The sequence below is a fragment of the Asterias amurensis genome, chromosome 22 (assembly GCF_032118995.1).
Source record: "Asterias amurensis chromosome 22, ASM3211899v1".
In the NCBI taxonomy this organism is placed as follows: Eukaryota; Metazoa; Echinodermata; class Asteroidea; order Forcipulatida; family Asteriidae; genus Asterias; species Asterias amurensis.
Genome location: NC_092669.1, coordinates 9,884,486 through 9,898,420, shown reverse-complemented (window position 1 = coordinate 9,898,420; position 13,935 = coordinate 9,884,486). Strand labels below are relative to the sequence as shown.

At 40.2% G+C, this 13,935-nt stretch overlaps 1 protein-coding gene across 1 annotated transcript; it reads left to right on the top strand.

Moving 5' to 3' along the window:
* The first annotated feature begins 1,461 nt into the window (after positions 1 to 1,461).
* LOC139953667 (patatin-like phospholipase domain-containing protein 4) lies at positions 1,462 to 11,751 on the top strand. The gene is made up of 6 exons (XM_071953173.1): positions 1,462 to 1,574; positions 4,885 to 5,001; positions 6,105 to 6,291; positions 6,831 to 7,157; positions 7,781 to 7,846; positions 9,808 to 11,751. The coding sequence occupies exons 3-6, from the start codon at positions 6,106 to 6,108 to the stop codon at positions 10,180 to 10,182; spliced, it is 954 nt and encodes a 317-aa protein (XP_071809274.1). The 5' UTR covers positions 1,462 to 1,574; positions 4,885 to 5,001; position 6,105; the 3' UTR covers positions 10,183 to 11,751.
* Positions 11,752 to 13,935: the final 2,184 nt, after the last annotated feature.

The following is a 13,935-nucleotide window of genomic DNA, read 5'->3' as shown; positions in this document are numbered from 1 at the left end:
GTTGAACCAGTTGACCCCAGTTAACTAGGTTCAACTGGAATTTTGACCTGGGGCCCTTTTTAGGCACCTGCTGAAAGCACACACATTGTGCAAAAGAAAACATTTTTCTTTCACTATTCTCTTGGAACTTCGACGACCAATTTAGTCCGCATTTTCACAGATTTGTTATGTTATGCATATGTTGGGATAGACCAAGTGAGAATACTGATATTTGACAATTACCAATAGTGTCCATTGCCTTCAAGTATAAGTGGAAATCCATGCAAAAATAAAACTAGATTTTGACTTTGAAATCCAATACTATTATTACAACATGGCAAATTGTGTAGGTGAAATCGTGGGGTCCATTGGCCGGTCCTTGTGGGACGCCATAACATTAGTGGGGTTTCTGACGAAATAGATCATTGACTGACAACGAGGTAACTAGTATACGTCTATTCCCACGAGGGACTTTGAGTGACCAGAAGAGCGACCTATTTCCCGAGGCCGAATGCCGAGGTAAATGGGTACCTCTTCTGGTCACTCACAGGGGGAATAGACTTACACTAGTTACCGAATTATGCCAGTCAATATGTGTTTTATATACCACAGCTCGGTCTTAAATGTGAAATAAGAACAGAAATCTGGAAAAGAAAGAAAGTTTCGTAATTGCTGTTCACGGTTCAAGTCCAGAGAGGGCTCTGTAACCGGGCACTATTTTCAAAGACTAGTGCCCGCTCGGGATCCCGCAAAACACGCGCGCGCGATCACTATACTATAGTTCATCCCACGTGACTGTGTTTCAGCCAACCAGAATACAGAACAAGCAAGAGGTGTGTTATAACTTGGCTTATCAGTCGATTATCAAAGTTACAAGAAACTATTGGGAAAAGTCCATTGTTGAGTTTCACTGTTTCAACCATTGGGTTTTGGACTCGCAAGTAATAATGTCTCAACAACTGCAGCGACCCCCCCCCCCCCCAAAAAAAAAAAAAAGACCAATAACTTATTCTCAGTTGGCTCGACATAATGCATACACTAACAAACGTGTGTAAATTTTGGCTCAGTTTGGGCTTGAAGTTGCAAGAGAATAATGGGGGAAAACACCCTTGCTGTATTGACCCACCTCAAATTACTTATTTATAACTTCATCAATTTTAAACAAAACGAGAACTAGTCTCCACTCGGGTAGTCTATAATTCATGACCATGCGTTACCAAGGCTCGCTTTTGTTACCTATAGTCTTTCTCTCCAGCCGCAATCGCCAGCTTTCCACTTGCCAGGATCGCGTACACCTTGCCCGTTAGCCTTTAGTCAAGGCGCACGCGGCACCTCCTGGATGTCACACACGACCCCAAAAGTCACGAACGAAAAAAAACACCAGCGCGAGCGGCCAAATAGGTGCGTGACATGCACCGCCACCGCGTGCGCCTTGACTGAAGGCTACGTGCCCGTCAGCTTTTGATACGTCATTTTCACGTTATCACTCTGCCTGTAAATAGAAGGGTACCTATCACACCAATGGACCGTGCGTTGATTTATGGTGAATTTAGTTGACCTGCATTGGAGCTGAAAGTGAAACTTTGAGCATTGAGGTAAGGTGTTTATTCTGACTATAGAGCAATGACAATCCTATCGAGCTTTGCTTAAAAGAAAAAATAGGCCAACTACTGGCCTAATATTTTACCAGAACTGTAAAAGGTTAGTGTCGTCTGCTCAATGTGTGAGGCCCAGCTGCAACCTTACAGAGCTATAGTGCCAAATTATTACACCAATGGCGAGTATGCCCTATTTATAAATACATTGATGTTTTTGCACTACTTTTGCTGTTCCACTGACTTGTTTTGGTAAATACACACCATGTTGATGTATTGCAATGGGATTAGCTGTGTCGTGAAACATTTTATGTCCTTTTTGCGATTTTAGCCAAGAAAGCTCACCAATTTGCAGTTTGTTGACATAGGATAGTACATGCGCACATCCCCAATATTGGATAACCTTTCTTAAAAAACCAAAAAACCAAATGAACAACAGATACATAATTGAGAAACTCTAATTGCAGATCTTGTATTCTACAAACCCCATCAAGCACTTCAATTCATCATTGACACAGCGACTGTTAAACTGACATAAAAATAACTGCTGCCACACAGTGATTTTCAAACTTTTGCTCATAAAATATGGACACTAAACAAAGTGTGTAAGCTATCCTTGAGTGTGGCTGTGCTCATGTACCAGGGGTCGATTTCACAAAGATGATGCTAACTTTGAACTAAAGTCTATGACCCATTAGGAGTTAATTGAAAACCGAAGGCTAGTGTAGGACGAGTAATTCGTCCTAACTTGAGATAAGACTAGTCTTGACTCTGTGAAATCCACCCCAGTCGAACGATTCAACACACAAACTATGTGACACGATAACTATGGGATACAAATCCCGCAATCAGTGTTCCTGTATATCATCATCAGGTGTTGTTTTGTGTAAACCCAGTTCGACCATGAATAGCCAATCGATCACCCTCAGTGAGTTTAGCACCCCATAGGGTTCACTTTGTTGCCGGGAGCCATGGCAACATAACCTCTAACTCACAATGAAACTCCGGGGGTAGCAAATTCCTTGCATGGGTGACTGCAGTGACTGCAGTGGATATTTTGGGTAACGATGTTGGGCAAAATGAGTTGCCTGTTGTCATACAATATAGTAGGAGATATTTAGTAAAGTCAGAGAGAAATCACCCACAGAAAATTCTTTGCATGGTTGATATTTTTGTAACAGTGTTGGGGAAAAGGTGCTTGTTGTCAAATTTTGACTAATAAAATGTACGGGGAAAGGTAGCCCTGTATAGAACTCTTCCTCTGTATAACGCGTACACAGATACAAAAATACGAAAGTGTAAGGCAGTCAGGGCTAGGGGAAAGATAAACTTGTAGCGACGGAACAAATTGTCCATTTGAATATGACCACAAAAGTAGGTTAATTGGTTGATTTGATCAACTTCGCCTTTTCTTTTTCGAATGGTGTCAGTTTCGCCCTTTTGAAGTCAATTTTTTGTTTCACTCTTTTTGAGTGAAAACGAACTTCACTCTAGATCGAGTTGAACTTACCCGGCGTTCACTCTATTGGGCGAGTTGGTCTATGAAAAGTGTTTGAAACCGTTTGTTATGAAATGCATCTGGTTGGAAAAATGTTTTAAAAGTAGAAAATAATGATCCACACAATAACTTGTGTCGAAGTTCCAGACTAGACTCCACAAAATGGCGTGCAATGGTTGTTCAAGACGAATAAGGAAAATCATTTGAGACATAATAATTTGTGTGAACCATATGCATTTTCTTACAAACGGTTTCAAACACTTTTCATAGACCAACTTGCCCAATCCAAGGCAACGTGTCCCTTTAATGTTCACTCGTTTTGCCTCATTGTGTCATGTTCTGAAAAGATCTGCAGTCTGCGACACGCTTATTTATTTAGCCGCAATATCGATTTGTGTTTGTCAGTCTCATGTAATTTTTAAACGTCTGGAAGACTAATAATTCCAATCGATAAAACAATTGTTGAGAAGTTGTGTTAGATTGTGTACTTATACACACGTGGAGGCCATAGCTTTGTCCTGCACATTTAATATGGGTGCGTTCGTTTAGCTTCCCTGGGTCGACCCCGGTGTGTGGTGTTTTTTTTCCCAGGACGAACGTGGGTAACTATCTGCACACGTTCGTCCTGGAAAGAAAAAAACGCCACGTACCGGGGTCGACCCGGGGAAGCTAAACGCCAAACCCTATATACGTTTGGTTGAACCCCCGTTTGTGGTGACGTCCAGTCAGAGAAGAATGTTAACTGGAATACACAAGAAATGTTACTGTCGGTAACGCTTCTCAGATTCAAATTTGAGGTGATTGCACTTAGTGTTATATTTTTATTTTTTTAATAACTACATTAAAGACACTGGACACTATTGGTAATTGTCAAAGACCAGTCTTCTCACTTGGTGTATCTCAACATATGCATAATAACCAACCTGTGAAAATTTCAGCTCCATTGGGTTGTCAAAGTTGCAAGTAAACTATGAAAGAAAAAACACCCTTGTCACACGAAGTTGTGTGCTTTCAGATGCTTGGTTTCGAGACCTCAAATTCTAAATCTGAGGTCTCGAAATCCAATTCGTGGAAAATTATTTCTTTCTCGAAAACTACGTTACTTCAGAGGGAGCCGTTTCTCACAATGTTTTATACTATTAACCTCTCCCCATTACTCGTTACCAAGTAATGTTATGTGCTAATAATTATTTTGAGTAAATACCGATAGTGTTCACTTCATTTAATAACTCGTAAACTTGGAGAGAAAAGTTTTTCAAAGTCATTATTTACTTTCCAATGCTGCAATGTGTGTATTGCCATCAATTCCCAGAGTCGTTCCCATTCGTTAATGTATTCTGACTTTAGTTCCATGTCCCTCTCGATTAATTGTAAAACTGTGGTTAAATTTACATTTCCATTCGTTTTGTTTGGGTTGGTTTTTTTGCGGGGGGGGGGGCTGTGTTAATTGTATCGAACCAGCCATTTATGTGTATGTTTTCGATATCATCTGAGGAGAAGGGAAGGGCCACAGGATCCTGCCCCACCCATGCAACTGCTGCACCTGATGATTATTTTAAGTGATCTCGCACAAACAAGCAGCCGTTAATCTCGTGCGTTTTCAAAGTGTATACAAACTTAAAATCGTTGTGTGTGTTGTATGTTTGTCTTGAAGACTCTGTTCATAGCGACTGGTGTTTTCTACATTCTTCAGTTGTCTGTTCTGTCCTTGTAGCTGTAAGTGTGCAAACAGGAACAGATTCACACCATCAAAAGAACACCATTCAATCTGTGTAAATATTGACCATTGTTTGCATGTTAAACCGTGAACAGATTTTTAGGTACTGAAAGAGTCTGTTGTGGCAAGAGTGTTATCGCTGATAGAGACTTCAGCCAGGTGCACGCACACGGCTTCTTATAACAACAGTGTTGGTAATTACGACACATCAGGTGAGTCCATTCAATTTGTTAATACCCGGCTCATTAAATTTCATTCAGGAAATTATGCTCCATTTCATCGGCATGCATCAATCAAAATGTAAAATCTCAACAGATAGACATTCATATGGTCGACCGTATTAAGTAAGATCTTTCGATTGCATTGGGTAAACTTCTTGAAGACACTGGACACTATTGGTAGTTGTCAAAGACCAGTCTCCTCATGGTGTATCTCAACATAATGCATCAAATAACAAAATTGTGAAAATTTGAGCTCAATTGGTCGTCGAAGTTGCGAGATAACAGTGAAAGAAAGCATAGTGAGAAACGGATTTTATAGTTATATAGTTATTATTAATAGCCTGTGTAAGTTTTACGTAAATCTGTGATCTTCACGATTTTTGTTTCTTACTAAATCTGTAACGTTCTTTAAGTGTCAACAGCGTTCGGCATTCCTTAGTCTTATTTAATCAGATTATTCAATTGCTTTTAGTTAACTTCTTAAAAGGTCGGCAGCAAGAACTACTCATTTTCATCAATTGTGAATCGATAGAAAATCAATGGTGCAAATTTAGTTCTTCTATAATGAGAATCTCCTTAGTTTGGTGCCACGTCATATGAATTCGAAAGAGTTCAACGATTACAAAATGGTGTAGCTCGTTTATGTTTCACACCCAAGAGATAACATCCCATCACTTATGGAACATCCTTGGTTACCGATTAAAGAACGAATCCAATTTAACATTGCTGTTCTTCTTGTCTTTTTAAATGCTTGACAAAACTACTCCTCGATATATTTCCACTCTATACTGTCACATTACACTTTTTTGGTCAACATCTTGACATCACTCGCTTGAACGTTCACCGAGCAAGTAAAGTTCTCGGTCAAAAAGCGTTCGGTGTGTAGCTTGGCCAATTATTTGGAACAATCTTTCTACTGTCATAAGAGAATCTGTTACTTTATGTACATTTCGGAAAATTCGTGCGCAATGATCTTGATAAAGAAATATGAACTTATGTACGTTAGAGCTACACGTACAAGCTCTTTTTCTTGGGGGGGGGGGGGGTATATATTTTGTTGCTTACTTATTGGCGTTTAATGTGTCAACCAACAGGATGTCATCAGACGCCTGCAATCTGACCTTTGCAGGGACCTCATTCATGGGGGTCTACAACATAGGCTCAGCGATCTGCCTCCTGGACCATGGTAAAGAATTAATCCGTAAGATCAACTGCTACGGTGGTACATCGGCTGGAGCCATCACCGCCTGCATCATGCTCAGTGCACCAGAGAGACTACCGGTAAGATGAAACTTAGACTGGTACCCTGACTTTATCAGAAAGGACTAGAGCGCGCACTGGCCTATAATACGCGCCCCGGTATGCGAGCAGGCGGCCATTTTCTAAGTTGACAAAACAGCATAGAGTTATATATAAGAACTAGAGAGCGCACTTGCCTATATACGCGCCCCGGCATGCGCCCAGGCCCATTTTCTAAGTTGACAAAACTGGCATCTCACAGCGTGTGTTTGTGCGGCCATTTTGTAAGTTGAACAAATAGCATCGCGTGAGCGTTCAATAAAAAAAACCTCAAATGTGGGGCCAGACTACATATTTTTTCTTCAAATAACGCGCCTCGATTGACGTCACGAACAGCGCCTTCTCGGGTCGGGCCTACTGTTAAATTTGTTAATAAAATGGACACTTTCACCTTATTCTGTTTATTCACATTCCACTCATCAAAACACATATTTTAGTGACAAAAGCTTTTTTTATATTGCTTTTCAGTGTGTTCTTAAAATTCACAACAACATTATTTTATAACGTGTTTTTTAAAATAGGAGTACCTGCGATCGATCTTTGACCTTTCTGCATCAATAACGGCTATGACCTCTGGTGCCGTGACCCCTGGATATGACCTCATGAGTGACATCCGGAAGATCCTCCAATCACACTTAAAGGACGATGCGCATGTCCGTTGCTCGGGTCGACTCCACGTACCCATCATGGAACTGGTCTCAGTGACCCCTGACCCAAGATGCAAAACGACGGCCATTATTCCGCAGCCGACTAAGAAGCCAAATGTTCTTGAATTTGGCGGGAAAATTTGGGCGTGTGGAGAGAAGAAAATTGTGACGTCATTCAGCTCAAGGGAAGAATTAATAGAGGTAGGCTAATGACCCTCTTTGAATCCACGGCTTCGGCTCCAGATTCGGCTCAGGCTAGCTTGGCCCCGCGGTTGTTTTGACACTGTTGCGCGTGGTTTGCGTTCGCGCTAAGGGCTTCAGACTAGAAGACGTACCTGAAGCCGAATCAAAAGCCGAATCCATGGTTTTGAAAAGGGCCTAATTTAAGAGTGGTGCGTCCCATAGCGCCCTCTTGTGATTTTAAAGTGTTTATGTGCCATTTTCTAAACTGTGGCATTGTCTTCTGCTCAGGCTCCTGCACCGAAAGCAACGTTTTCAAAAGAACTGACGAAGCCAAATTTTTTTTTTAGGAATTCGTGAACGGGCGTCGTGGATTTGCGTCATGCTAGAGACTTACTTATTTATGGCCCCCTCTAACTTGCAGAGACACTGCGTTGCAATCAGACACTCCCCCCCTTTTTATGCGGGGGGAAGGGAGCAAAGACTTGAGGGTGGTTAAATATATCGAACCATTCTTTGTGTGCATGTTTTGGTCCAGCAAGGAGTGGGGGCGACTGCGCCTCACGCCCTCTTTTTAAGCCAATGCAGTGACTATACATTTTGAAAAGTTGTGAGCTCTTGTTTTTTTTTCCTTCACGAAACAGGTTCTGCTGGCAGGTACATATGTGCCTTGGTTTAGTGACTGGAAGGCCCCGTCGTACCAGGGGAAGGTGAGTTTATTTTGGTAATGATTCAGACCACCTGTTCACTATGTATGGACCAAAACAACTTATTAAAGGCAGTGGACACTATTGGTAATTGTCAAAGACTACCCTTCAAAGTTGGTGTATCTCAACATATGCATAAAATAACAAACCTGTGAAAATTTGAGCTCAATCGGTCATCGAACTTGCGAGAAAATAATGAAAGAAAAAACACCCTTGTCACACGAAGTTGTGTGCGTTTAGATGGTTGATTTCGAGACCTCAAGTTCTAAACCTGAGGTATCGAAATCAAATTCGTGGAAGCCGTTTCTCACAATGTTTTATACCATCAACCTCTTCCCATTACTCGTCACCAAGAAAGGTTTTATGCTAATAAATATTTTGAGTAATTACCAATAGTGTCCACTGCCTTTAAACGGTGTAAATAAGATCGTCTGTTCAGAGCCTTAAGGTCAATAATGGCAATACGTAATGATCAATAGGTCCTGAAATAAAAAATATAATGTAATTGAAAAAAATATGTCCAAATGAAAGTGAATGTTTTAAGCCGGCCTCAGGTCGACCTTGCGTCAATAAAAAACAGTCGGCAACAGACCTTGTTGGGATCACACTGCGCCTGAGCTAAGACCTTCGGGAACTTTTCAATCGGCGATTACTTACGACCTGAGCGTAGCTGCGATGATTTTAAGACAATCTGAAAGGGTTGCCGCTCGAAAAAATTAACAGTCGCAAGAGTAGAACAATTTCAACTTATACGACGTGATCCCGACGGTCGGGAACCAATCGCAGGCGCACGATTTCTCAGTTGTTGTGACCTGAGCATATTTTGTCTGTGCGTTGCCGACGGTTTGTTGCGGGCGCAAGAAAATCGTAGGTCGACCTAAGGCCGCCTATACTTAGAAAACGAGTGGTTCTTTTTGCAAAACAAATACTTGGATGACAACTTATGACAAAAATAATCGCAGGCATATTACTTGGGCGGGATTCGACCCCATCGACCTTTGCGATTTAGAATTGATCAACTCTAGAATTGCAAAGGTCGTGGGTTCGAACCTTACCGAGTAATGCTTGTGATTTTGTTCACAGAACCGTAGGGAAAGTGCTAACACACGTCGGTGTGTAGGTTACAAACAATTTTACAGGGCAGTGGACACTATTGGTAATTACTCAAAATAATTATCAGCAAAAAACCTCACTTTGTAATGAGTAATGGGGAGATGTTGATAGTATAACACATTGTGAGAAGCGGCTCCCTCTGAAAGGACGTGGTTTTCGAGAAAGAAGTTATTTTCCACGAGTTTGATTTCGAGACCTCAAGTTTAGAATTTGAGGTCTCCGAAATCAAGCGTTTGAAAGCACACAACTTCAAGTGACAAGGTTTTTTGTTTTTTTCATAGTTATCTCGCAACTCCGACGACCAATCGAGCTCAAACTTTCACATGTTTGTTATTTTATGTATATGTTGAGATACACTGGTAAGAAGACTGGTCTTTAAAGGAACACGTTGCCTTGGATCGGTCGAGTTGGCTTTTGAAAAGCATTTGAAACCGTTTGTTATGAAATGCAAATGGTTAGATAGATAATTTAAAGGTGAATAGAATGTTCCACACAAACATGCCTCGAAATTGCACGCCTTGCGTCGCGAAGAAACACGGTCGGCCATTTTGTGGAGTCAAAATTTTGACTCTTGGCCGACCGTGTTAGTTCGCGACGTAAAAGGAAAACCGTAAAATTTCGAGTGATATATGGATCATTATACTTTTAAAATATCTTTCAACCATTGCATTTCATAACAAACGGTTTCAAACGCTTTTCAAAAACCAACTCGTCCGATCCAATGCAACGTGTTCTTTTAATGTGCTTTATCCCCATGCAAATTTAACATCTATTAAATAATATATATTCTCTTAATTGAATTTAAAATAATTTTGTGTCTTTATATCCTAATTTGAATGCTTGAACTCCAGTTCTGGGTCGATGGTTCACTTCTCAACACAAACCCCGGCGGAATCGAGGATCTTCAATTTCCAGAGGGGACCCTCATAACAATTTCCCCGAACAAACAGGCCGCCCACTATCGTCCACAAGACAATATCACCACCACCTGGAAAGACATCAGCCAGGAACGGTTCGAAGCTTCGCCCTTCAATATGTACAGAGTTCCGATCAGCTCCGGGGGGCAACGCGGGGGGTATGGGTTCGTCCTGAACCCCCCACAAAAGGACGTACTGCAGAAAGTGGTCCAGACAGGTGAACGAGATGCGCAGGAATTTCTGCGGCGCTATGGAGTGTACGAAGGTCCTATTGCCGATCGGCAGAGAACAGACGGCTTAATTTCCTAATGATTTTTTTAAGGCAGTGGACTCTATTTTTTTAAATATTTTTTGTATGCTAGTCGCCAGACACACAAGGTGTGGACTACAATTTTTTTCCAGAGGCCGTTGCCACCTACTCCTAGGGCTGAAACAGGGTTACCCCCTTTACAGTCCATACGGATGTAGTCTTGATAATTATTATTAGCATAAAACCTTACTTGGTAACGAGTATTGTGGAGCTGTTGATAGTATAAAACATTGTGAGAAACGGCTCCCTCTGAAGTACCGTAGTTTTCGAGAAAGAATTATTGTGCATGAATTTGATTTTGAGACCTGAGAATTAGATGTTTAAGTCTCGAAATTAAGCATCTGAAAGCACACACCTTCGTGTGACAAGGGTGTTTTTTCTTTCATTATTATCTTGCAACTTCCATGACCAATTGAGCTCAATCTTTCACTGGTTTGTTATTTTATGCATATGTTTAGATACACCAAGTGAAAAGACTGGTCTTTGACAATTACCAAAAGAGTCCAGTGTCTTTAAACATAAATCGGAAGATGGTTTGCAATTTTGTGGAGTCAAAACTTTGGCTTTACAAACCAGTAACTCCACACAGTTTCAAGGGATATTGAGAATCATTATACTTTAAAATGTCTGTTCAACAACAGTCAAGGCATTTTACAACCCAATACGCCGAACTCAATTCGCCCCTTGTATTCAAATACGACGTAAACTGAGTCCGGGAGATGACAAAACATTTTTCCCCACTTTTGGGGATCAGCCCTGTTACATGTCAAAGAAAATATTAATGATATCTATATTTATGATGTATCTTTTTTAAATTCACTTTTATTTGAATGAAATAATTAATAACTTTGGTACACTTTCCGTTTTGACATTTTTAACAACAATATTATGCCTTACTGCTGTTTAGCTTTTTCTAATGTCAAATTGTAAGTTTTAAACTAAATTGTTAATATTATGTACTTCAGGCAACATGACCTCACAAAATGAATATTCAAGTAACTTTTGTCACAGTCCCATTTTCGAAAACATTTGGAACCTACAGTTTATATCTGTAACAGCAAGATAGGACTTGTTTTGCTTTATTTTGCCATCGACAATATTATGTTCACAAGATTGTGATGCTTTGTCAGATTTTTGGCCGATTTGACCCACAAATTTTGATTTAAAATTCAATTGGTATTTTGATAGGGGTCGAGAAAGTTACAAGCTTCATTTGAGCCATTGCTCGAAAAAGTCCGCCAATTATTAGTAGCAGTGAAATAAAGTGCTCAAAATTAGATTTTGTCGAGATCCCGACAATATATCACGTGACCAATTCTAATGTGTTTTTTAAGAAACGTTTTAAACTTTTGTCATTAAAAGTAAAAGTAAAAGTAAAAGTTAAACTTTTTCGTCGTTAGAGCGGGTGATACTCTTTGAAATATCATTCGCTCAAAAAATCTATTTTTTAATGTTTGGTGCCAAAAATCTGACATAGCATCTTTAATTCAACTGTAGTTTAGGGTCATACATTTCTGCTTATAAAGCTAGTGCGATAAGGTTTGAATAAAATGATATGATTGGTCACATCATGTGAATACTCAAATTTAATTCCTTAAGATTAAAGGCGCTGGGCACTCATTGTTAATTACTCACAATAGATGTCAGCATTAAACTTACTTGGCAACGAGCACCGGATAGTATAACACATTGGAAACGGGCTCCCTTTAAAGTAACGTGGTTAGTCTTGGTTCCAAGACCATTGGTGTTGCGCGGTCACACACAACCAACGTTCCGATTATGCACGGCAAAAACTGCACACGCTTGCAATGAACGAACACTAGCGGGCGCTCTGTTTCTCTGACTTATATCTCACCACATACATTAAAATTCGTTTGCATAGTCTTGCCACGCCTTCAATTTGCAAATATCCAAGACTTGGTGAGATCCGGAAACCAGAGAAACAGAGCGCCCGCTAGCGTTCGTTCATTACAAGCGTGTACAGTTTTTGCCGTGAGTGCATAATCGGAACTTTGGTTGTGTGTGACCGCGCAACACCAATGGTCTTGGAACCAAGACTATAACGTGGTTTAAAAAAATACTTTTTAATATAAAATCGGGATGTACCACAAAAAATACAACAGGTTCAGAATGTGTTTAGTGACGACTTGAAAGGCCAAGTTACTAGCACAAGGTACTATGCTGTAAGTTTTAAAAACATGTAGTCGTAAAAATGTGTTAAGCAAATAACTATCTTGCTTAGCTGGGACAGTACACCAGCCAAGAAGTCCATATGGTTAACATTGGTGTCACTGGTGCCCTTGTCATTTTTGCTTAGTAAACGTTTTTGCTCTTTAAATGCATGGCCCTATCTTGAAATCACAAAAAGTTCTAAGCATAGAATATCTTGTTTACCTGAAAACAGTGGTTAACCTACCAGCCAAAAGTCGATACAGTTTGCATTGGTTCCACCCTACTCATCTTTGCTTAGCGCAAAGAAATTGCTAAGCAATATTGATAATCAATCTGAGCTCGACCTCTATACCGCCCTCTGTCGACAAGGTCAATGCCCTCCCCTCCATAAGGAATATAAATAGACATGTTACAAGATCAAAGAAGAACCAGCCTAAGCACGAATTTTGAAATGAATGTCCCGCTCGTTACTCGTAACCCCAAATAAAGTTCACATCTAAGCAACTGAAAACAATCACTGGGTACTGATCGAAACGTCAAGTTGTTTAACAACAGCATTTCATTGAAAACATTAACATTTTTAAACCGGGAAAAATAATATTATTTTTACAGTAATGTTTTCCATAATTTTCGGGAGAGCTTTCAAATTAACGAAATATAAATCACACACCAAAATATGTCCCAATTGGATCAAACTTCACACAAGAACAAGGCAAAGTCAGAGAAAATAGTTTCTTTGGACGCAACGATTGTTCTCCCCGCTGTTAGGCCAAATAACAAAAAGCACCAGTTGGTCGTCCGGATTTTTCAAAAAAGAGGAGGATGAGGGCCTATTATTTACTATTTTTTCTCAGGATGGCCGCTATGTATTTCAAATCAAACAGGCCACCAATTCTTCAGTTTGAATCAACCGCAAACTTACTTATACCTATTAGTTGCATGAGGACCTGTGTTAACACTAACACTAACAGGGTCGGATAACACTATTAATAGAATCGCTGGTAGGCATTCACTAATATTGTTTTATGAAACAGACAGTTACAAGTGTCCGAGAGCAACAAGTTAGATTCGGGAAAAGCTCCTAGGCCAGTCCTTTTGAAAAGATGGATAAAAAAAAAAAAAAACACACTTTTTTTCCCCCCAAAATCGAAAAATAGTGAATAGCAAAAAACATGATGCGGCCCGAAAAAAAGATGCGGGCGGGGGCGATCAACTGGTATTTTTATTTTATTTGGCCTTACAGCACACCCAGCATCTTACTATAGTCTTAATCCCCTCACTTGCGCAAGGAGCCGCCTTGACAATAGAGACGATTTGTCGTTATTGCAACCGTTATAATCTCTTTTGAAGGCTCCGGGTTAAGCTCTTTTAGGGGTCAGCAACAAATTAAAAAACTCAAGAAAATGAACTGGGTTAATTCTGTTATGGTTAGAAATCTGTCCTTTCTCTATGGTTAGACTTAACATCTCAGCTTACCAAAGATCCACAGAGCAAGGCCTCCTGCAGCACAATATGGAAAAACACGGAAAATCTCGCTCAAATTTTAAAATACTCAGGCCGGAAGCCTTTTTGCCATCTGA